The 23,570-nt window shown below is 45.6% G+C and overlaps 1 protein-coding gene across 3 annotated transcripts in view; it reads left to right on the forward strand.

Annotated features, from left to right (window-relative positions):
- The window catches only part of THSD7B (thrombospondin type 1 domain containing 7B), a 420,171-nt gene that overhangs the window by 332,371 nt on the left and 64,230 nt on the right, over positions 1-23,570 (forward strand). For all 3 annotated transcript variants that reach the window (XM_069982655.1, XM_069982658.1, XM_069982657.1), the window contains 2 exons: positions 1,362-1,495; positions 10,915-11,068. In XM_069982655.1, coding sequence (XP_069838756.1) covers positions 1,362-1,495; positions 10,915-11,068 — 288 coding nt within the window. The remainder of the gene's footprint in view (positions 1-1,361; positions 1,496-10,914; positions 11,069-23,570) is intronic.

Here is a 23,570-nt window from a genome sequence, read left to right on the forward strand (position 1 = left end):
AGATGGCTAAAAAACAGCAGCTTTACCGTTAAGTTTGAACATAATGGGAAAATTAAAGGGGTACTCCAGAAAAGAACAAAATCAATTGGTGTCAGAAAGTTATACAGATTTATAAATTATGTCTTTTTAAAAAAAAACTTAAGTCTTTCAGTACTTATCAGCTGCTGTATGCACTGCAGGAAATAGTGTATTCTTTCCAGTCTGACACAGTGCTCTCTGCTGTCCCCTCTGTCCATGTCAGGAACTGTCCACAGCAGGAGAGGTTTTCTATTGGGATTTGCTGCTGCTCTGGACAGTTCCTGACATGGACAGAGGTGGCAGCAGAGAGCACTGTGTCAGACTGGAAAGATTACACCACTTCCTGCAGGACATACAGCAGCTGATAAATACTGGAAAAGTGAAGATTTTTGAATAGATGTAAATTACAAATCTGTATAACTTTCTGAACCTGTTGATTTAAAAGAAATATATTTAGCTGGAATTGCCATTTTAGGAATACTCCAGAGAAGAATAAAACGTTTTTAAATCAACTTATGTCAGAAAGTTATACAGATTTATAAATTATTTCATTAAAAAATAAACATTTATATTTTCCTGGAAGTGGTGTACTCTTTCCAGTCTTACACAGTGTTCTCTGCTGCCACCTCTGTCCAAATCAGGAACTGTCGAGAGCAGCGGCAAATCCACATAGAAAACCTCTCCAGCTCTGGACAGTTCCTGACATGGACAGAGGTGGCAGCAGAGAGCACTGTGTCAGACTGGAGAGAATACACCACTTCCTGCAGGACATACAGCAGCTGATAAGTACTGAAAGGCTTGATTTTTTTTTTAAATATTAGTAGTTTACACCAATTTTTACACCCCTTTAATAATTTTACGAAGATTTAGGTTCCAAAATACGTCTGTATTTTGGCATGTAATTTGGACTGTAAATGACCCTAAATCCATTCTAAGCGGACAACGACAAAGGGCTACATGTCTGTTTGTTGGATGTCACTGGTGCCTGCCAGGGATTGGGCACTGCTGTTATCTTCGTCGTTCTGCTCCTATGATGGAGGCAATGACGCAGGTGTGCATACGGCTTTATGTTGTTTTGTAGTTGAGATTTAGGCTACAGAATGAAACAGCACAGAAGGGGTTATCACGTCCCAAGGAATAAGAATTCATATATAGAATTATATGGGGGTCTTCTGCTGACGCAGCACATTACAGCCTTTATGTCATGTGATAAAGCTGACAGATTTGGAGGACAGACTGTACATATATATGGGGCAGCGGCTGGTTGTGTAATCATCTGGGTGTGACAGCTGTTCACTCTGATTAGTGTTGTTTACGCCTGGCACTTTTGTGTCTCCTGACAGGTCTATGAGGCGGTCCCGTGCTACAATGAATGCAATCAGTACTTGTGGGTGACTGAGCCGTGGTCTGCCTGCAAACCGCACAGCGAGGAAACGGCGACTAACTGCGGAGACGGAATACAGATCAGGAGAGTGCGGTGAGTGACACACAAGGATCCGACATGAAGACTGCACACTCATTATTACTATTTACATAATAATCCATTACATGAGTTCTAATACAACACAGATGGAATGTCTGCTCTTACAATATGTTTGTACCTACTATACCGCCACTGAAATAACCAATATACCGCCACTAATATTACCAATATACCACTATACCACCACTGATGTAACCAATATACCACTATACCGCCACTGATATAAACACTATACCGCCACTGATATAACCAATATACCACTAAACCGCCACTGATATAACCACTATACCACTATACCGCCACTGATATAACCATTATACCGTCACTGATATAACCACTATACCATTACTGATTTAACCACTATACCGCCACTAATATAACACTATACCACTATACTGTCACTGATTTAACCTTTACACTGCCACTGATATAACCGCTATACCACCCCTGATATAACCATTATACCGTCACTGATATAACCACTATACCAATATACCGTTCAGACAGCTATATACTGTACATTATGCCTGGTATGTAGCTCAAAGGGCCATAGGGGAGTGGCTGTGGGGATCTTACTGACAGCAACTCATAAAAGCTCCTCCCAAATGTCCTTTTAAAGGGGTTGTCAATGCTTAGAAAAACTTTTCCGCTTTCTTCCAGTAAGTTTACAGCTCAGTTCTATTGAAGTGAATGGAGCAGAGTTGCATCACCACACACAACATGGAGACAAGGTGGTGCTCTTATTGCAGGAAAGCAGCTGTGCATTGTTTATCCGCATACCTGTCACAAAATTTGTTTTTTAAGAAATCAACAAGGGTTGTGAGTGCAAGTAGTTTTGCAATCAACGTTATACAAACGGCCAAACTGCGGTATATGCTCCCTCCCTCTGTTCAAAAAAATAGAGGAAGAAAAAGACACATATTCATCATGCAGGCTGTACAGTATATCAACTGAGGGCAAAGGAGTATAACTTTCGATATGTTGCTGCCCATGGTGATACTAACAATTCCTTCCATACTTATTATTATCTATTCAGCTATTCAGTCTCCTCCCCCAGTTCTCAGCTGCTGTTTTCTGCTGAAAACACAAAAAAATCTGTGTGTCATCTTTTCTCTCTGTCTCCCCCTCCTCCCCTCCCTTCTGAGACAGCTGATGTAAACAAATCCCTGGCAGGCTTTATCTGCAACATTGGAGCTTCTTTGTAATGTGGAGGGTTAATCTGAGGTCAAGATGCTAATGAACTCACTGTCATCCTCCCAACATTGCAACTAAACTACTATGTTGCCGATAAAGCCAGTCAGGGACTTGTTCACATCAGCCGTCTCAGAAGAGGAGGGGGAGACAGAGAGAAAAGCTCACACAGATTTTTTTGTGTTTTGAGCAGAAAGCAGCAGCTGAGAAGTGGGGGAAGGAGACTGAATAGATAATAACAAGTATGGAAGGAATTGTTAGCCCCCTTTAACTTTCCTTCCTTACTAAATATATATATCGGCACTGAAGGAACATGGATTGCAGGACAGGAAGGGGGACATCTAGTATGTATAACATGCTGGTGTGAGCCGCAAGGGATCACAGGACCTCAGAAGCTTCTAGAATAGGCGCAGGTACACTTGCTAAGCTTCATACAGGGATCGTCCGCCGTAGGACAAGATGAGTCATCTACGATCCACAAATTAGTATCCAAATAGAGCGTTTTAATAAAGGTTTGACAGCAACGCGTTTCGGCCTGCCACATCCAAGGCGGCCTTTCTCAAGCTTCAAGGGAACCTGTCAGCCGGGATTCCGGGACGGAGCCTGCCCGACCCCCCGGTGGAGCATACGTAACCGTCCCTAGGAGTCCCGCTGCTGGATCTGGTCCCTGGGCGGGTAATCACAGCCCCAAGCTTGGCGCGCCTTACGCAAAGCAGTAGAGATGGGTCCGAAGTCCATAGAAAATGACTGCTTCAGGCACATAGAAACCATAATGAGTGTGAGTCTGCAGTTATGTGCAATGTTTGCGGACGTGTAAATGAGGCCGTGTAGTGACAACTTCTGGTGCCCACTTAATTACTTATAGTTGTCGGATATCGGTCTTTGTGTAAAATGGCTTGTAATTTTATAGCTGCTTTCTAGTGAACCCAAGTGCTTTCTTTCAAAAACAGCGCCCCCACCCATCCACAGGTTGTGTCAGGTATCGCAGCTGGTTGAAGGGCATGCACTTGACTTGCTGATCTTTCTTCTTTTCACAGTGAGATAATTGTGCTATATTTCAGAACTTGCTTTCCTGCCGCAGTCGCCCCGGCAGAGTTCATTATCTGGTGTAAAAGACATTTTTGTAACATCGGTTAACAAATTCAACCCAGGTTATTGCAGCCGGAGAGAAAAAAAAAAGATTATTATCTGACTCTGAATAGACGTCTCCATGTAGAGGTTGAATATTATAAAGACAAAAAAACCATTTATCAATGAGCGCAACATTTCCATTACCGCAAAACATGAGCCGTCACCACAAATGTCGGCTGTCTAGATGCTCAACAGAGCGGAGCTGGGCAGCTCTTCACGCGGAGCCCTGGTTCTCATATTGTCAGCAATGTGGCACAGCTGCCCTCCGGTGTGGCACATCTATAAACATAGCATGCAGCCATGCAACCACCTGGTAGGACAATGGTGCCTAATGGTCCATAGGTGTGGTGCCATGCCCCAATTCAGCCTATGGAGCGCTGGATAGGAAGCTGGATGCGACAGCTCCTGGTGACGTGAAATTTATACCCCTAGCCAAAGGATCGGTTCACTAGTAGGGAGAGAATGAAAGCTCCCTTGGTTGTGAGGATTGGTGATATCATAGGTTATTAGGTGAGGATAAGGCATGTCATGGGTGATCAGGTGGGGATTAGTGATGTTATGGGTGATCAGGTGAGGATTAGTGATGTCATGGGTGATCAGGTGAAGATTAGTGATGCCATGGGTGATCAGGTGAGGATTAGTGATGTCATGGGTGATCAGGTGAAGATTAGTGATGTCATGGGTGATCAGGCAGGGGATTACTGATGTCATGGGTGATCAGGTGAAGATTAGTGATGTCATGGGTGATCAGGAGGGGATTAGTGATGTCATGGGTGATCAGGTGAAGATTAGTGATGTCATGGGTGATCAGGTGAAGATTAGTGATGTCATGGGTGATCAGGAGGGGATTAGTGATGTCATGGGTGATCAGGTGGGGAATAATGATTTCATGGGTGATCAGGTGAAGATTAGTGATGTCATGGGGGATCAGGTGAAGATTAGTGATGTCATGGGTGATCAGGAGGGAATTAGTGATGTCATGGGTGATCAGGTGGGGAATAATGATTTCATGGGTGATCAGGTGAAGATTAGTGATGTCATGGGTGATCAGGTGAGGATTAGTGATGTCATGGGTTGGTAGCAGAGAATTGCTGATGTCATGGGTAGTGTTTATTGGACTTGCCTAACTGTTCGGATTCAGAGAAAATTCATTGTCAAATGCCAAAATTCAATGCCAAATTCATAACGCTTGGCATTTGAGTCCCACCAGCTGGAGAAGTTTGTTGCCACCCTAGGGAGTGGGATTAGTGATGTCATGGGTGGCTAGTAGAGCATTGCTTATGTCATGGGTCAAAAGTTGAGGGTTAGTGATACCATGGATTCCGAGGAGTGAATTGGGTAATATCATGGGTCTACAATGTGAGGATTAATAATTCCATCAGTTTCTTGTAGAGAGTTGGTGATGCCGTAGTTCTCTAGGGGATTAGTTAGGATTAGATTAATGATGTCATCAGTCCCATCAGTGAAGATTATTATGGTAACGGACTCCTTCATGACAATCCGTGATATCGTGGATCCCTAGATGAGGATTATTACTGTTGGCCTACCGGTGAAGGGTCCTTATGTGAGGATTATGATGTCATCAGTCCTCAGATGAGGGTTAGTAATGTAATGTAATGTAATCTGCTTCTCAGACTGCTTCAAACGTAGATGCGTCCTGGATTCTATTGCAGAGGACATACCTGTAGACCTCATGGGAGGATGTTATATATGAAATATATAGGAGAATACAGGAAAAGAACAAAATATCCACTTGTCTTTATTTAAGACTTTTTCTTCTTGCTTCACCTTAGCACTAAAGAGGGGAGGAGGAGAGGGAGAGCCATGCAGCTGTCTGGGACGTGAAGATTTTTTTTTTTCAATCCTTTGAATTTCTTTATGGGAGAGCAGAGAACCTTAGCTATGATCCAAATATTCTTTGCTGTTTTTATTTTTGATTTTCCTCTTCCGTGCCCTTAACCCCTCAGCGAGCTGCCTATTTTAGGCCTTTTTCATCATCTCATTTTATATCTTTTGCTGCCGAGACAGGAAGCGGTGGGGTCTCAGTTGAGTTTTTAGAAAGAGAAGATGCACCAGTTAGTCTGCATTGAAGAGGCCCAAACCAAGCCTAACCCACGATCACCTGGGGCCTCTGTAGCACAGGACCCTAAAATCCTGGAATGACATAGTTTCATTTGGGGCAATCACCCCACCCCAACAGAAGATTCTTCAATATGGCCTCAACACTTAGGGGACCAGCGTCATGCAGCTTTCATTTTATGGAGAACCAATGTCACTTGCAGCATTCATAAGTAAAAAACAAAAGAAAAAAAACAGTGTTGCTAGTCTGTGGGGATAATTTTGTACAGGAACCTACAAAAAAAAAGGTAGTCTAGGGCTTTTAGGGCTTCCTGCCAGGCCTGGGGATCAAAAGCTACTCATGCTACCATGTCAGGACCTACTCACCACAAACCAAATTCCAGTACTAAGTAACCTATTTCATGGGATACCACTGGGAGCCAACCAGTCAGACCATTGTATTATTTACCATCTCTGCAGCCCCCAACCACTTCAACGACCCAAAGGATCAGCGGGATTTGTAGAGACCTTGAGCCTCCAGATAGAACCATGATTATGCGGATTCCCCACTACTTTGGTTCCACTGACAGGCGCTTCTTGTTCTCCATCCTGACTCATAGGAAGTCCCAGCTCAACCAATCACTCAGTGTAGTAGCTAGTAGTGTTGAGCGCTTGGTAATAGGTTTCTGAAAGAACATTAGAACTCCGGCGGTATGCCAAGCACCTGGCTAAATGCTCAAGTCTCCCATTGATTTCAATCGGGGTCGTTACTGGAGTTGAGTACTTGAGCATTGGAAATACTCGACTCGAGTACTTGAGTATTAAAGTGCTCGCTCAACACTAATGGCAACAATTGACTGAGCTGGCATTTCTTATGTGTAAGGACACAGAACAGGAGGCTGTGAGCAATGGAACCGGCACCATCGCAACAGCAATTCTGGGGGATCAGCTGCAGGTGAGTATATGTGTTTTTTATGTTTTATTTCTAATTTGAGCACTTCTAAATGTAACTTTTTTCTCTGGATAAGTCCTTTAAGATTGACTTTACTACACTCATGTTGGTGCCTCTTCTTGACAACCAGCACGGTGGCCCCCAGCTACGTTTTTTTGTGTGTGTTTTTCTCCTTACAATGGCCTAAGCAGCCATATAGATTATTTTTTTTTTCTCTTCTTAAGCTGATTTAGCCCTTTTAAGTCGTTTGTGTCGCGGCTGTGACAAATTTATGACAACTTTTGCTGTAACTCCAGGCACCTCTGCCACGCGGGGAGGGGAAATAAACTTCTTGGCATGAAGAACAAAACTTAATCCATTTCATTGATTAGTGACAGTGCCTGGTACTGACACCTGGTAGTCAGAGCCGCCGCGCGAGAACATCAAAGCGGATACGTATCCCCCGACACTGACTCACTTCATTTTGAGCAGGTGACTCACTGGTTACTATTCCTTCACTTTAATGAATTGCGGCGTGGCTGTTAAATCATCGCTCCGAAAAGTGCCGCGCTGTTTATAGGGTTCGAAAATAATAATAAAAATACATTGTTCAGATTTAATTAAATTCCGGAATCTTTTTTAGCCCAGGATTTTTATTACGCCTGGTTGACATTTATATAATGTATGAATACAATAATTGGACTGTGTGTGAAGGTTATGGAGATTTATGAAGGATATTGCTGCTTTTTATACGCTATACATAAACCAGAGAGTAAATATTGAGAAACGAGTCATATAGGAGAATGAGCCGTAATTCAGGAGCAAATAAGATGTGGAAATCTCCAAACAGATTAAACTTCTTAATTTTACAAAGGAAAGTGGCTATAACAGTATGGATGGAGCAGGGAGGGGGCTGTGAGCCGATACCGCCCAACTATCCTGGATTGTGGGACTGGCCCATGAACAGGGAGGTGGGGCATGTGTAAATTTCATAAAATGGGGGATATCTGGCATTTTGTGGGGATTTCCTGGACAGAACAGGGAAGATCTCAAAATGTGGGAGGTTTTCTGTTGTCGGGTAAAACAATGTCGGAGATCTGGCGATGGGCGCGAATGGGGCATGCTCGAGTCTGAACAGTATTGCAGGGGTTTCTACATCATTGTTTGGCTATTGGCCATCTTAGTTTCACCCATATGCAGCAGTCACAACAAAGTCACAGTGACAAAGCCTACCACCAGAGGAAAAGAGTATAGAGTGGTCACTAGAAGCATAGCTTTCTGGGGGGTCCAGCATGTCTATACATTACATGGACAGCTCAGAGCAGGACAAGTCCTCACTGCATTCTGTGCGTGCATATTCAGTTGCTCAGAATCCTGCTTGCATTGTATGGTCAGCTCTCCTGTCACACAGCACCAAAACCTCTGTAACCACACAGTGATGTTATACTGACTGAATTGTTGCATAACAGAGCATTGTCTCAAAGAGCATTGCCCTAAGTTGATATACAGCCTGCATGATGGACAGGTGTCTTTCAGGTGGCAAGGGACTTCCTGTGTTTGGTTTCTTCTTTTTAACATTGACACAGAGGCGCATAAACCAGTTTGACAGGAAGACACCTAGTGGCCATATGTATATATAATGTTGATATAAACATAGAAAACAAAAAAATAAAGCGTGTATATTGCAAAACTGCTTGCAATCACAACCCCTGTTGATCTCGCTAAAAAAATGTGAGACAGGAACACTTTAAGGACTACTTAGGAATGTCCAGACGTGTCCCTACAATTAATAAAGTATCTCCAGCAAAAGTCCCACTGGCACTACTGATCTCTGCAGGAGAGTGTGAACTGGGGCTAGTCCACCCTTCGGTAGCAGCGGTGCTCCATCATCCACAGCAGTAGAAGCATAACTTGAACGTCTTCATAAAGAAGGTAAAGATGAGGCACTCACCCATCCATTTACCTTATTCACTTTATTGAAGTTGCATCACAGGAACACAGGACACGGTTGAGTGAGGGAACGGGCGACAGGCTGTTTCATGTGCTGACGTGCACGCTTCCTCTCGGCCGAGAGCTCACGTGCACGTCAGCATGTTAAACAGTCTGTCGCCCGTTTGCTCACTCGACCGCCTCCTGTGACTAGCCCCAGTTCACACTCTCCTGCAGAGATCAGTAGTGCCAGTGGGACTCTTGCTGGAGATACTTTATTAATGTAACGTAAGTGGATGGGTGAGTACCTCATCTTTACCTTCTTTATGAAGACCTACAATTAATAAATTACGTATATATATATATATATATATATATATATATATATATATATATATATACAGTATGTATATATCTTTAATACAACACCAAATTTTTACAGGTTTACGCAGCAAAATATATAGAAATCTTGAATTTTGTTTACTCCTGTGTTTCATACAATTGATGAAGTGGACTGCAAACCCCCCTAAAATGTGGAATATTTCTGAATTATTTATGTAACGTGAGGCCAGTGACAAATGACTGCTTTTGGGATTATTGAGGTTCACACTTGTTAATATGCAATAAAGCCCAGGTTAACAGATCCACCCAATTCTTTATCCTCTCACTTACATTATATTTACATGGAGAAATTGCAGCCGCCCCATTGACATGAATGTATGTAGCGTTCGGGGGTGAGCGTGAAATATAGGCCAGGAGAATGCATGTGATGTTAATGTAGGCAGAAGAGCAGGGGCCATTCTATCAAATGAGACGTGTATACATGACTAGCCGCCACATAATCCCATCTGGTGGGGCCGTTACACCGTGCTGGCGGTGCGTTCTGAGACCTCATTCATCACCACGACCCACTCTATCTGCTGAAAGACGTTTTCTTCTCTTTTGTAATGTAATTGCTTCCAGATACAAGAATACACGCTTGGGGGGGGGGGGGGTCATAGAAAGAAATGTTACATTGTAAGACCATGATTTAAAAATTCTGTTTATTTAGTTAATTTAATCCATTTTTGTTTTTTAATCCTAAATTTCACACTAGAATTTTTGGTGGTATTTTATCTTACGTCAGGTGGGAGCTAGTCTGCACCACAAGAGTAGTATCTTATTTCATGGAGTTGTGGGTCAATTGCAGCTATCCTATAGGGTTGAGGGTTAATTTTGTCCCATTAGACATTGAGCTTGGATGACAGAGTGTTAGACCATGGATCCATTAGAAATGAGCGCAAACTCAAGCACGTTCAAATCTGATCGTTCAGCATTTGATTACTGGTGGCTGAAGACGTTGGATGCAGCCCTAGGGGGTCTGGGAAAACATGGATACAGCCTAAGGACTATGACTGTATACATGTGTTCTCAGACTCCCCATGGCTGCGTGCAGCTTCTTCGGCCACCGGTACTCAAATACTGATCAGACTTGAGCAGACTCATCTCTAATTGTGATCTCTTTCTCATCAATGTGTTACTATTGTTTAGGGTTGCAGTGGTGTCAGTGGACTTGCGACTCGTCAGTCATTGCATAACTACAATTCCAATCATGCCTGGACAGGCAAAGGACCAATATTAAAAAAAAAAATAAAAAATCATAGTAGGTGATGGGGGGGATTGTGATTTTGCACTGATACCCATGATAGCCAGCTGATCGTTGGGTGTCTGACCTCTGGGACCTCCACTGATTCCAAGAACAGGGATGCAGTTGTCCTGTAATTAATGGAGAATTACCATGTTCCTAGGAGAATGAATAGAGCGCAGCCCACTATGGGACAACGAAGAGTACAACGTTGCAGAACCATCACTATGGCATTTACAAGTGTGAACAAACTTGGAGGTGCAGAGGCTGCAGTGATAACATGGCACCATGGCCTTTTCAATCAGCTGATCAGCCGGGGTGCCAGGGTTCAAACTACCATCAATTTATTATTGTTGGTCTGAGCTGAGAATGTGCTGGATATCCAATATTGATAGAGATGTCCCATGTATTCAGTGTTTGCCTGGAGGATAAAATAGGAGGAGGGCGCAACTACGTTACTTAGGAGCATCCATAATAGTCTGCTAACCAACCAAAGTTATTTCATTATCCCCCAAACCACTAAACCAATGTCTTTATGCTTTCTCCTAGATGTGTGAATATCTCTGATAATGCTGAGGACGCCTTTGTGAACGAAACATATTGTATGCACCTGGAGCCCCCCTCGGCCAGGCAGGAGTGCGCCATTTCATGCCCCGGGGAATGTGTGATGTCTAACTGGGGTCAGTGGAGCCAGTGCACAAAGGTAACGTAATAACTTCTCTATGGTTTATTTATTGCACTGGGAGAATGGTTTTGTTTAATGTGAAAGCCTCAGTAGTATGAGGATGAAAGGTTAAGTTATTATATTTTTATATATCAACGATCATATAACTCCAAGCTAAAACCAGAGGATCTTAATATTAGTCCAGCTGAAAGAGAAGTAGAGGTCAGAGAACATGAAATATTGGTGCACCAATCCTGAGAACAAGAGAACATAAGGTTGTATATTACGTAATGGGGTGAAGAAGGTGACTTCTAATACATTAATAAGCATGGCATTCATTCAAAATAACCTACAGTATTATATGTATTGTACGGCTATTCCTAAGTTATGCACTTGGGTTCAAGTATGCCAGAAGCATTAAATCTAGTTTTAAAGTGAGTAAGTTACCTAACTAACCTCCCTAAATATCCAAGGGTGCAATTATGTTGTTGTTGTTTTTTTTTTTTTTTTTTTTTTAATATACATGGGTATTTAATAGGTAATAAAAATGTGTGTCAGAATTTCAGATAACTAATGCTAAAAAAAAAAAAAAAACTGGCCCAGTTTTGTTGCAATATAACTGATATCCAGGTACTTGGCCCGTAATAACATTTGGGACGTTACTTGGTAATGAGCATCATTAGTAACTGTCTCAATCTTGTAATGTATTACATAACATGGGAATGGATCCTTAAAGGGTTTATGCAAAGATTAAAATGTATCCTCTGTTCACAGAATGGGTGATAACTAGCTGGTTTGTGGGGCTCTGATTGGTCGATAGAGAGCGTGATTGGACGGACCTTAATGACTGCTAAAGTGCTGAATGAGACTCTATGGAGTAAAGTGCAGGCTGGGAAGAGGCCAAGAGTTAGAACCAGGGACATGGTATCAGGAAACATGACAGGAGATGAAAAAAGGAGCAGGAACCCAGGAACAGATCAGCCATCAGAACCAGGAGCAGGAAGCCTAGGAACAGGTCAGCCATCAGAACCAGGAGCAGGGAGCCTAGGAACAGATCAGCCATCAGAACCAGGAGCAGGGAGCCTAGGAACAGATCAGCCATCAGAACCAGCAACAGGGAGCCCAGGAACAGGTCAGCCATCAGAACCAGGAGCAGGGAGCCTAGGAACAGATCAGCCATAAGAACCAGGAGCAGGGAGCCTAGGAACAGATCAGCCATCAGAACCAGCAACAGGGAGCACAGGAACAGGTCAGCAGTGAGAACCAGCAACAGTAAAGCCAGGAACAGGTCAGCCATCAGAAGCAGGAACAGGGAGCCCAGGAACAGGTCAGCCATCAGAAGCAGGAACAGGGAGCCCAGGAACAGGTCAGCCATCAGAAGCAGGAACAGGGAGCCCAGGAACAGGTCAGCCATCAGAAGCAGGAACAGGGAGCCAAGGAACAGGTCAGCCATCAGAAGCAGGAACAGGGAGCGCAGGAACAAGTCAGCAGTGAGAACCAGGAGCAAGGAGCCCAGAAACAGGTCAGCCATCAGAACTAGAAACAGGGAGCCCAGGAACAGGTCAGCAGTGAGAACCAGGAGCAAGGAGCCCAGAAATAGGTCAGCCATTAGAACCAGGAGTGGGGAGCCAAGGAACAGGCCAGTCATCAGAACTAGAAACAGGGAGCCCAGGAACAGGCCAGTCATCAGAACTAGAAACAGTAAGCCAAGGAACAAGTCAGCCATCAGAACCAGGAACAGGGAGCCAAGGAACAGGTCAGCCATCAGAACCAGGAACAGGGAGCCAAGGAACAAGTCAGCCATCAGAACCAGGAACAGGGAGCCAAGGAACAGGTCAGCCATCAGAACCAGGAACAGGGAGCCAAGGAACAGGTCAGCCATCAGAACCAAGAACAGGGAGCCAAGGAACAGGTCAGCCATCAGAACCAGGAACAGGGAGCCAAGGAACAAGTCAGCCATCAGAACCAGGGACAGGGAGCCAAGGAACAGGTCAGCCATCAGAACCAGGAACAGGGAGCCAAGGAACAGGTCAGCCATCAGAACCAGGAGCAGGGAGCCTAGGAACAGGTCAGCCATCAGAACCAGGAACAGGGAGCCAAGGAACAGGTCAGCCATCAGAACCAGGAACAGGGAGCCAAGGAACAGGTCAGCCATCAGAACCAGGAACAGGGAGCCAAGGAACAGGTCAGCCATCAGAACCAGGAACAGGGAGCCAAGGAACAGGTCAGCCATCAGAACAGGGAGCCAAGGAACAGGTCAGCCATCAGAACAGGGAGCCAAGGAACAGGTCAGCCATCAGAACAAGGGACAGGGAGCCAAGGAACAGGTCAGCCATCAGAACCAGGAACAGGGAGCCAAGGAACAGGTCAGCCATTAGAACCAGGAACAGTGAGCCAAGGAACAGGTCAGCCATCAGAACCAGGAACAGGGAGCCAAGGAACAGGTCAGCCATCAGAACCAGGAACAGGGAGCCAAGGAACAGGTCAGCCATCAGAACCAGGAACAAGGAGCCAAGGAACAGGTCAGCCATCAGAACAGGGAGCCAAGGAACAGGTCAGCCATCAGAACCAGGAACAGGGAGCCAAGGAACAGGTCAGCCATCAGAACAGGGAGCCAAGGAACAGGTCAGCAGTGAGAAGGTCAGGAACAGAGAACCCAGGAACAGATCAGGAGTCAAAACCAAGAGCAAGGACCACAGGAACAGGTCAGAAATAAGGCAAAGAACAAGCCAGGAGTCAGAACTAAAAATGGGAAGCCCAGAAACAGGTCAGCAGTCAGAGCAAGGAAACACAGAAACAGAAACCAGAGACAAGGAAACCATGAATAAGTCCAGAAACCAGGAATTAGGACAAGGCAGCCTAAGGCATTGCTCATGAACAGGAGCCGGAGGGGACCATAACCAAAGCTGATCTGCTCAGGGGCGTAGCTAGAAATGGCTTGGCCCCATAGTAAACTGGGCCTCCCCCCTTCCCGAATTACCACTAAGCCGTCAAGTCTAGTCATAACTTCAAGCTCTCATCAGTGCTTGAAGTTAAAGGTACATTTGCAGAACCTGCAAGGCCACCTGGTGCTTAAAATGATGACAGCTCAGGAGGCCCAGTGTATTGCAGAAGGGGGCAATAGGGCTCCCTAGCAGCCACTATGGCTGCTACAACGGTAGTTACACTGGTTCTGCTCAAACTCTCAAGAATGGGTTTAAAGGCTTTTTACATAGGCCACTGGGATCAAATTACATCCAATCGCTACAATGACAGGACGTTCTTGTCACTGACGTCATTGGCACATGCCGTATGCCTAACAGCAAATAGAAGATAGAAGGATGGTGCTGGTGCAGGAATTGGTGAGTACAGAGCTTTGAGCACTATGTGTGACAGCCCCATTAGCTGCCGGGCCTGCTGCCTATATCCACAGCGACATTTATATGTATGTGCCATCTATCCTCACAGGTGATTACGATGCGTTGTAAATCCAAATAATGCATTTTCCATTACAATAATATATCTAAGACAAAACAACCAAAATACAATTTTCCGGGAGTCTCCCCAGAGACAAATCAGGGAACTCAATAATAAGAGGATTTTCATTTCCTCAATATATTTGTGTAGAACGGCCCCGAACACAATAGCGGCTCATTACTATTCACCCCGCTGCTGGAATTAAATTGCATTGATGTTGTACACTTGACTCCTCTGGAAATTGTCAGTCTCTTCTTTGCTGCCAATTTGGATTCTGAACGTACGGAACGGCGTCTTGTTTGTCACGGCCGCTTCTCCTCTAGTTTTTTTTTTTTTTTTTACTTTCCTTTATTGTGAAATTTGCATAAGCGACATGGACACATTTATGGAGAGGCCATACGAGACACGGATGTCTTCTCGGTGTGTCCTCCCCCTGCCACCGAGGATCACATTCATTACCATAAACACGGGAATGTATTCCAAGGAAAGGCGCTGAATATGGATAAAAATAGAGACGGATGGCATCCGAGTGCGGCGAGTGACAGTCACCTCTGTCTTATGTTTCCATTGTTTTAGGTGCTTTGCACTAAGAAAGAGCTGAATAAGAATGTATTCAATTAAACACTATAGCTGACACTCCAGCGGATCAGTATCATTCATCTGTACAACAGGATACAAGATGCCGTCCTTGCCTCACACCTGGAGAATGGATGTTACCGGAGAATACTTTTCCTTTTAAAACAGACGGTGCCGTCAGAAAAAAATGTTTTTGTGTTAAACATATTTTTCAAAGAATTCTTGGTGGCATTATCCATTTTTCTATCTATATTATAAAACAATCCTGATATCTTGCAGTTCTCATTCTCACCACTGGGGCTTAAACTGAGCTGAGACTTCCTGTTGTGTCTGAGTGATAAGAGGAGGCTGCTGTAAAGTAAAGTGTACAGCATTGCAGCGTCATGTGACACCAGTAGATAGAGGAGACAATAGCAGCTCCCTGTGGAATGACCTCTTCACAGGTCACAGAGAGTGCTCAGTAATTTTTTACATTCATCTCAAAGGGACAGAGTCTGTGTATTGTCGTCTATGTCCATGAGGCTTGCTGTAAAGCAAGTTGATACAGCTCAGGCAAGATGACCGACACCATAACATGACTAGGGAATATTCTAGATACGCTGTGTACCCCAACACCACCCCCACTTACTCCAGATAATTGACACTGACACTGGGTTTGGTGCAAAGGCCACAGCGGCCCAATTTTATTAACAAAATATAAAACCTCCAGTATAAACATTACTGTATAAATAGTATAAATAACTTTATAACCCAATAAGTCACAGAATTTTACTATCTCTAACAGGAAGGGGACTTGAAGGCAGATTACTTTCCATATTCCCAAAACAGGTCTCCCTTTACCCCCAGCCGTGGGCGCCGGACCCGAGGGCACCATGAACTGGAGACCAAACTCTTACCTGGGCCATTGGTCACAGGGTCTCCTTTATATATATAGCTGGATAGCACCCCAGCACCATAACCAACATAATTAACCTGAGAAGTACTCTAACTCCCCAACAAACTAATTATTTAACTGCCCATTTAAGGCACCACCGCCTCCAAATCCCCCTCCTGCCCATGCCACAGCGACCAGGTGTGACTCCTTACACTCGGTCGTCCCTCCACACTTGCAGGGCTTGCTCGACAACCTCCCTAATATTCAGCAGCCATAGATCCAACCCAAGGGCATTGAGGTGTACCCCATCAGCCCGTAAGAACTCCTGCGAAGGCCTCTCCAGCTCCCTATGCCGCACCACAAAACCCCCATTTCTAGCCACAAAGCAGCCCATGCCCTTGTTTATTTTGGCCCGAGCCCTATTAAGAGCCTCCACTGACCGCCCCTGCCGCCAGGACTGCCTAACCACCATATCCGACCATATCAAAATGATGCCGGGAAATGCAGACCAGAGCCTAAGCATGTCCAATTTAATGTTACGCGCCAAGGCCCTGGATGTCCGCACCCCCAAGTCATTTCCGCCAGCATGTATAACAAGAATGTCCGGGGCCCTATCCATGTTGGCATAGAAATGAACCAAAGGCAACAGCTGGGACCACAGCAACCCCTTGGACCCCAACCACCGCACCTGAGCTTCACTGCGCCCCAAACCCAACTGCCGTCCAGTGGGCCGCACGTCCGCCCGGAGGGCTCCCCAGTGAACATAGGAGTGCCCTACGATCCATATGAGGCACCGCGGGAGACCTGCAAAACACAACAAAGTCATACAACAACTGCCCCTATCCCGAAGCCACAGCACTACCTATTCACAATAAATGAGGAAGTATGTACAGCCGAAACCTATCGGATTCCCAACGCCCAATCCGTCTAATAACATCCGGGGCCAACCCCCAACGAGCAGCCTCCGTAGCCGCCCCAATCCGGAATGAGTGTGAACTATAAACCAAAGGATCCAATCCCGCCTCCGCCAAACACAACCAGAACACCCCAGTACACTGAAGCTTTGACAAGTACTCACCAGTACGGTGTATCAGCAGTGGCCCTCTCCTTTCTGGCCGCACCCCCACAAACTGCCGGAAACACTGGACCGGGCACATAACCGACACAAGCTCCGACACCCGAAATGCCCCAAAAAATGCAAGAGAGAAAGCCAAACGAAACAGCAGCAGCTCAAACTCGATCAATCAAATCCACTTCCTTTCCGGTGTATGAAAAACACATAGTGCTTGTAAACTTACACACTCCTGTCTTACAACTTACAAGATGGCTCGACTTCCAAAACTCGGACACACACCCTGCGCAACTGCTCCCCCAACACACCCAACAACTGGTCCATAGGAAGAAAGACTCAGAGCAAACTGAGATGGCCTCGGCGCTGGACATGGGAATCAATCTCCAATTCTTGTGAAACACTTCTTTATTATGAGCAACGCATTTCGGCGACGTTCTGTCGCCTTTATCAGGCTACTATCATATATATGACACTAGTCCCTTTTATACAGGTAGTCAGTCTCAGTCAACGCCCCGGTAAGGGGCAGGGAAAGGGTTCAATTTCACTTGGTATACACTAATTGCTGTAAAGGCTTTAAACATATAAAACATATCAATCAGATCCACTTCCTTTCCGGTGTATGAAAAACACATAGTGCTTGTAAACTTACACACTCCAAGATGGCTCGACTTCCACACTTGACTCCAGCGATCGCTGCAAGCCGCTAAACACCGTGACGTCACATCCGCCGACGTCAGAGGATGCGTCACTGGGTTGTTAACTCATCGTGCGCCAGTTCATGTGCCGGACTCGTCCGTTCACCATTCTTCAGCCAGATGACACTCTGAGTCACCTCGCCCTGTGGACTGCGTCGATCAACGACGCCCGATGGCGTCCGGGGTAACCCGCCCTCAGTTCGCCGGATCAAGTCCCGGGGAGGCATCAAAGGGAACGTGCCTCTGCAAAACGATACTAATAGTCAGATAATAGATGATAAATGAAGAAAAAAATAATGAACAATGTATAAAATACTACATTATAATATCTACATTCTAAAAAATCATCATAATACTAATAAAAACAGCGCCGATGCCATCTCAGTTTGCTCTGAGTCTTTCTTCCTATGGATCTGCGTGTGATGGTATCGTGACGGATCCGTCCTCTATATACTGTGTGCCTGGCTGCGGACTCCCCATTATTTGTAAGCTCTACTAGTGCTGTGCCTAATGATCGCACAACACCAGAAGGGGAGTTGCCTTACCTGATGTGAATTTAAACCTACGAACCAAACTTACTGCACCATAAGCGCCCCTCTTTGTTCATTTATGTTTATCCGTCCGCACCCAACAACTGGTAAGACACCGGCCGGCGTCCATCCTTCACCACCACACCTTTTCGGAACCCTTTCATGGCCTGCTGCACCAAGAATGCTTTGGTAGCATCCCTAAAGCCCTTGGCCTTGAACCAAAAAGCGATCGCCGACAAGCGACGGCTCATAGCCGAGGGGGACATTCCACTCCCAAACGCCCGGCCTATAAAATAAAGCAAGCACACTTCACCATCCGAATCCCCCACACTGTGCAACTCACCCAGTAGCTCCTCCCATTCACCCCAAAAACCTGAGTAAGCGGTCCATGTCGACCGTCACACCGACTGCCGCACCAGCGAAAGCGCCACCTCTATACCACAGTCCATAGCCACTCCGGGCACCGCACCCCTTCCACATCCGCCGCCGGGGCCAACTCCCGAAACCGTTCCCACTGGAAGCGAGAGAGAGCATCAGCCACTTCATTATGAACTCCCAACACATGCACAGCAGTGATATGAGCATTCAGTTCTAACCCCTAAGCACCAAGTGCCGAAGCAACCGCACTACAGGCGGGGAATGCGCCGTCTGTGCATTGATGGCCTGAACCACTCCCAGATTGTCACAAAAGAAAAGAACCCTACGGTTCCTGAACATGTCCCCCCACACCACTGTTGCCACCACTATGGGGAACAGTTCCAGCAGAGCCAAATTACGCACCAACCCCGTTTCCCTCCATGCCTCTGGCCAGCTACCTACACCCCAGTGTCCCTGCAAATATGCTCCAAATCCAAAACTACCCAAAACGTCGGTAAACAACTCCATGTCCCCGTTCGAAACCACACTCCCCATCATCACCGACTTCCCATTGTAAGCTGTCAAAAACCCCCTCCAGATCTCCAAGTCCTCCCGCAACTCCCCAGGCAACCAGTCGTAATGGTGCGGGCCCTTAACCCCTGCGGTGGCAGCGGCCAACCGCCCGCAGAAGACCCGCCCCATGGGCATGATCCGACATGCAAAATTGAGGCGACCCAACAGTGACTGCACCTCCCGCAGACGGAGTTTCCGCCGACCACAGGCGTCCTCCACTGCCCCCACCAACTCACACAGCTTCTCCGCCGGCAGCCTGCACTCCATGAGCTCAGAATCAATTTCGATCCCCAGAAACTTGATAACCGTAGCCGGGCCCTCGGTTTTGTCAGGAGCCAAAGGCACCCCAAAGGCCAAAGCCACCAGCTCCATAGTCCTAAGCAATATCATGCACACCCGTGACCCAGCCAGGCCCAAGAACAGAAAGTCATCCGAATAGTGGAGTACAGACTCCACCTGCGCCTCCTGCCGCACCACCCACTCCAAAAATGTACTAAACTATTCAAAGTATGCGCATGAGATTGCACATCCCATGGGGAGGCACAGATCCACAAAGTACTCCCCCTGCCACTTGCATTCCAGCAGACGAAACTGCCCGGGTGGACCGGCAATAGCCGGAACGCCGCCTCGATGTCAGTCTTCGCCAGCAGGCAACCTTTGCCATACAGCTGGACCCACCGCAACGCAGCATCAAAGGACGTGTAGGACACCGCACAACGAGTCGGATCAATACCATCATTGACCCCCCCCCCCCCTGCTGGGTGCGATAAATGATGGATGAGCCTAAACTTGCCTGTTTCCTTCTTGGGGACCAAGCCCAAAGGGGAAACACACAAATCCCCCAACGGAGGAGAAGCAAAGGAGAAGCAAAAAAATTAAACTTAGAAAATAGAAACAGATTAGAATAAAAGTTTTAATATCTGACGCTAATCAGTAAAAGGAAATTTAGGTGACACATCCCCTTTAAAGTGACACTGTCACCCCTTTTTTGCACTTTGACTGCTCTCCACAGGTGTAAAGGGTAAATGTTACAGCTTTCATTACTTATTTTATATCACACCTCATGGTGCTTGTTCTGGTAAAAAGTCATTTTTATCACCTGTGGATTGGTATATGTGGGCGGAGCCTTGCGGCCTACGTGCCACATTGCTCCGCCCCTAGTGCCACTTAGCCCGCCCCATCCATGACGTCAAAGCCGCATAGGCCCCGTCCTCCTTGCCATTGGAAGGGCCAGCCAAAAGCTCTAGGCCCCACCCCCCTAGATTGTCCCACACCAATGGCCGCTGAGGGGACGGGGCCTATGCGGCAGTGATGTCACGGATGGGGCGGGGCTAAGTGGCGCTAGGGGAGGAGCGATGTGGCACATAGTCCGCAAGGCCCGCCCACATATACCAATCCACAGGTGATAAAAACGACTTTTTACCAGAACAAGCGCCATGAGGTGTGATATAAAATAAGTAATGAAAGCTGTAACATTTACCCTTTACACCTGTGGAGAGCAGTCAAAATGCAAATAGGGGGTGACTTTAAAGGGGTAGTCCACCCAAAAAAAATTTATTTCAAATCAACTGGTGCCATAAAGTGCCAGATATTTGTAATTCACTTCTATTAAAAAATCTTAAGTCTTCCAGTACTTATTAGCTGCTGTATGTCCAGCAGGAAGTGGTGTTTTCTTTCCTGTCTGACCCAGTGCTCTCTGTTGCCTCCTCTGTCCATGTCAGGAACTGTCCAAAGCAGGAGCAAATCCCCATAGAAAACCCCTCCTGCTCTCCAGACTGGAAATAATACAACTTCCTGTTGGGCATACAGCAGCTAATAAGTACTGGAAGGCTTGAGATTTTTTAATAGAAGTAAATTACAAATCTCTGTCACTTCATGGCAGCATTTGATTTGAAAGAAAAAAAATTTGGGTGGACTACCCCTTTAAGTCTGTGTTTCCACATTTGCATTTGAGAACTGCATATGTAGGGACACAGGCATAAAGGGGTACTGTAGTATGAGAACATTGTATTTAAATAAAACACCCCAAGATATATAACTTATATTTTCTATGATTCACCCCTGACAGGAAGTTGAAAATAGAAGAACTACAAAACGTGTATTGTCTCCAGCTCCCTAGCTCCCCTCTCTTTGATGTCACAGGAGGCTTGGCTAGCTATTGTGATAGCCCCGCCCCCTGAGTGACTTGATTGATCACGCCTTTCAGCTTGTATCACCATCTTCCTGTCATATACATAGATACATATATATCTTTATTGGGACATTTAGGGAGAACAAGTTAATACTGCCTTGTAATGAATGACGCTAGAGAAGGAGCAAACAGGGAGTGACCACAGCAGGAGTGCTGGGGGAGTGAAAAAGGCAGGGTGGGAAGGCTGTAATGGAGAGTTAAGAGGGAAAGCATTGCATTCTGGGATTTGTATTACTAAGCAACTGCCTCATCTCAACCAGAACTAACACCCCCCCCCCCCAAAAAAAAAAAAATAATAATAATAATTAAAAAAAAAATAAAAAATAATGCTTCTTTTATAAAAGTGATTCAAGCGGGTATCACGTAGAGGATGCTTTTCGGCCTATGGCCTTCATCAGCTCAAGCTACTTACTCTATGAGTGTGTGGTATTACAACTTTAATAAAACTCACCTGCAGTACCACACACAAGCTGAGTGGGGCGCTGTTTTTTGAAAGAGCAGCTATGTTTTTTTAAACCTGGACACTTTGTTGGGAACATAACCTGAGAAGAGGCTAAGGGTACGTTCACACAGGTAAAACCCATACCCATGCGAACCATGGGCACAGTCATTGCAAGGTGCAGTCCTGAAGCTCCCATAGACACCAATAGAAGCTTCAGAGCATAACCGCATGGAAAACAAGTGATGCCACTAAAGCGACACTGTGTGGTTTTATAGTCTCCATATGGGTTTTGCTGGTGTGAAGAAACCTAAGATTTCTGTTGCTTGTGTAGGTGTCACTCTAATTCTAACATAAACCAGGAAGATCAGGATGAGCAGTCCTATAGCTCAATCCCAGACTGCGGTGTATGATAAGGTACAATCCTGCTCTATTACATCTGATCCTCCATTCTTCATCCTATTTGCAGAGTAAATATAACACCTCTCACTCCTGACACCCCCCGTCCGGGGAGCGGGGCTGAGATCCGACGTGATCTTTAATCATTACTTTGATCATTCTAATTAAACTACCTGAGGGCGAAAGTGAAATGGAGTTCTGTATAGAAAGACATTGATGAGGACTGTGCGGAGAATCTGCTGACATCCACTATACACAGGAACATTTCGATGGCAGATAAAGGCCAATTAGCCATCTCGTCCGTCTATCGCGGTTATTAATAGTTCCTTTGAGGACAGACTCACTAAATTAATTTGCCGTTGTCTTTCATTAACAACCGCAGGAGCCGTATTCATGGGACGCGGGCCTCCATCCCTCCACATAATGAGACCTCCCTATCAGAAGGAGCAAAAATTTAATAAAATCCGTCCAATTTCCTGTTTATTCAGTAGATGTTTTGCCGTTTTTGTCCCCCCCCCCCCATTTATTTGGCGCTTATCAGTCCGGAGTAATTCGCCGAGCCGGCGGCATTGTGAGGGATCGCGGGAAGTTAATTAGTCACTAGAGAACGTACAAGGAAATGGAGGAGAGTGAATTATTGACAGACGTTTAATAACCGTCGGCCCCGGCTGTTAATCGTCCGCACCGACTCCCGGTTATTGGGAAGAGAACGTGCTGCCAGAAGCCGACGTTGGCTTTAATAAACATATAGGGGGAGATTTATATAGTATAATGTAGAATTGGCTCAGTTGCCCCTAGCAACCAATCACATTCCACTTTTCATTCTTTACAGATTCTTTGAAAACTGAAAACTGGTTGCTAGGGGCAACTGAGCCAATTCTACTTTACACCAGTTTGATAAATTTCCCCCATAGTTTAAAAAAACTAATTTCCATGGAAAAAAAAATTCTCTAAATCAGAGATCAGAGGGCCCCATTTTCAGCCAAAGTATATGCGGTGAGCCCCTGCACCTGTCGGTTGCTGTTGCACCTCCTTTTTTTTTTGTCTATACTTGTCTGTACACAAGCAGCGTGCAACCTGCAGTGTGAACAGTCATAGATGTGCTACCAATTTTTTCTTTTTACTACATGTTCCCAGTCTGTCTAGTAGATTTCTCACTGTATGTGCCCATAGGTTATCTTAGACATTGACTCAACAGCTGCACAGAGTTCCAGTAACCAGCAGGCTTACTGTCACCCAGACTTGGACTGGCCCACAGGGGTGCAGGGGAATTCCCCAGTGGGCCCCTATGCTGATTTGGGACAGATTTGGGGGGCAATTTATTATTCCATGCAGTGGATCCTTTGTTCATGTTCATCATTGTTAATTTTTTTTTTCAG

This window comes from Dendropsophus ebraccatus, chromosome 9, assembly GCF_027789765.1.
Source record: "Dendropsophus ebraccatus isolate aDenEbr1 chromosome 9, aDenEbr1.pat, whole genome shotgun sequence".
Taxonomy (NCBI): Eukaryota; Metazoa; Chordata; class Amphibia; order Anura; family Hylidae; genus Dendropsophus; species Dendropsophus ebraccatus.